This window comes from Saprolegnia parasitica (genome assembly GCF_000151545.1).
Source record: "Saprolegnia parasitica CBS 223.65 unplaced genomic scaffold supercont2.486, whole genome shotgun sequence".
Taxonomy (NCBI): domain Eukaryota; phylum Oomycota; class Saprolegniomycetes; order Saprolegniales; family Saprolegniaceae; genus Saprolegnia; species Saprolegnia parasitica.
The window spans coordinates 4559-6119 of record NW_012156880.1 but is presented as its reverse complement, the minus strand read 5'-3'; the positions used below and the strand labels follow the sequence as shown (position 1 = coordinate 6119).

Here is a 1561-nt window from a genome sequence, read left to right as displayed (position 1 = left end):
TGACAGGCACCAAATGACGACCAAGAGCGTCTTCTTGGCACCTTCTTTCCACGCTATAAGCATCAGTGCCACGTCCGAAAGCACACAGCACTGAGAAAGAAAATGAAGCGTATATATCGTGTTTATCAATTGAGCCGTTGTACGCAAAACGCTTACAACAATGACAAAAGGATGACAATAGGATAGCTAAAGTGTAGTACAATTGTCGTGGTTATTGGCAGAAGTCTAGGCGAGCGATGCCGCGACAAGGACCTCTCGCGCAGCTGTGGCTACGGTGGCCGCCGCGCGAGCCGCATCTTTGCTGAGCGTTGCGTGGCCAACAAAGTCGATGACGAGCTCTTGGACGCCGGTGGGCAGGCGACAGAGTGGCGTCGCATTGACAAGATCGAGAAGCCAAGCACGTTGCTGCGGCGGGACGTCGGCCGTCGACAAGATGGCGTTGTCGATCATTGCGCCCTGACTCACAAAGCAACCGATGGCTCTGGCGATCATTCCGCTCGGACGCATCATGTCCCAGAAGAGGAGCTTTGCGACGCCTTCACGCGAGGAGTCAACGGACTGGAGGTGAAAGCGGTACGCGGCCGAGCTCTGAATCAGCAGGAGAAGTCCTGGTCGCACGGTCACAAACCCCGTGTCTTGGCTCTCGCGCCCAAGGACCAAGTTGGGACGTGCCCCACTCGGTGGTCCCGAACCCTCGGTACTTGTCGACCAATGCAAGAAGAAGTGCGAGGACAACCCAAGATGCAGCAGCATCCCGTTCCAGGCGATGGCATGGCCCAACGGCGCGTGCACCCTCTACGACAGCACGCCCTCGCTCATGCCAGCCAGTGCAACGTATTCTGCCATTTCGTACCCGGCCAAGTACACGTGTACGCTCGGCAAGTATACGTGGCGTGACGTGAACAAGCCCAAAGGAGAGGTCGCCAAGTGCAGCCTTGAAAACCGCGCCCGCCGTGCTAGCCAAAGTGCAGGCAGCAACGGCTTTGCGTGGGTGGCACAGACAGGCACGTGCGTCCTCAAGTTGATCCCAGAGCCCGCGAGAGTGAGGAAGACGAACCGCGCGACGCTCACGTGCAAGCAATCCGCAAAAGCATAGAGCGCGGTATGTATCACATGCGACAACGGACTCACATTACGAGGTGTTAACGCCGTCGTGTGTCTCCTCCAGGTTGACAGGCACCAAAATGACGACCAAGAGCGTCTTCTTGGCACCTTCTTTCCACGCTATAAGCATCAGTGCCACGTCCGAAAGCACACAGCACTGAGAAAGAAAATGAAGCGTATATATCGTGTTTATCAATTGAGCCGTTGTACGCAAAACGCTTACAACAATGACAAAAGGATGACAATAGGATAGCTAAAGTGTAGTACAATTGTCGTGGTTATTGGCAGAAGTCTAGGCGAGCGATGCCGCGACAAGGACCTCTCGCGCAGCTGTGGCTACGGTGGCCGCCGCGCGAGCCGCATCTTTGCTGAGCGTTGCGTGGCCAACAAAGTCGATGACGAGCTCTTGGACGCCGGTGGGCAGGCGACAGAGTGGCGTCGCATTGACAAGATCGAG

At 56.1% G+C, this 1561-nt stretch overlaps 2 protein-coding genes across 2 annotated transcripts; one reads left to right on the top strand and one right to left on the bottom strand.

The window, feature by feature from the left end:
* Positions 1 to 225: 225 nt before the first annotated feature.
* Positions 226 to 753, bottom strand: SPRG_15533 (hypothetical protein; the record flags this gene model as incomplete). Its single annotated transcript, XM_012356499.1, has 2 exons — positions 226 to 479; positions 504 to 753. 2 exons carry the CDS (start codon positions 751 to 753, stop codon positions 226 to 228), a joined length of 504 nt encoding a protein of 167 aa, XP_012211889.1.
* Positions 754 to 766: 13 nt separating this feature from the next.
* On the top strand, positions 767 to 1096 carry SPRG_15532 (hypothetical protein; the record flags this gene model as incomplete). Its single annotated transcript, XM_012356498.1, has 1 exon — positions 767 to 1096. One exon carries the CDS (start codon positions 767 to 769, stop codon positions 1094 to 1096), a length of 330 nt encoding a protein of 109 aa, XP_012211888.1.
* Positions 1097 to 1561: the final 465 nt, after the last annotated feature.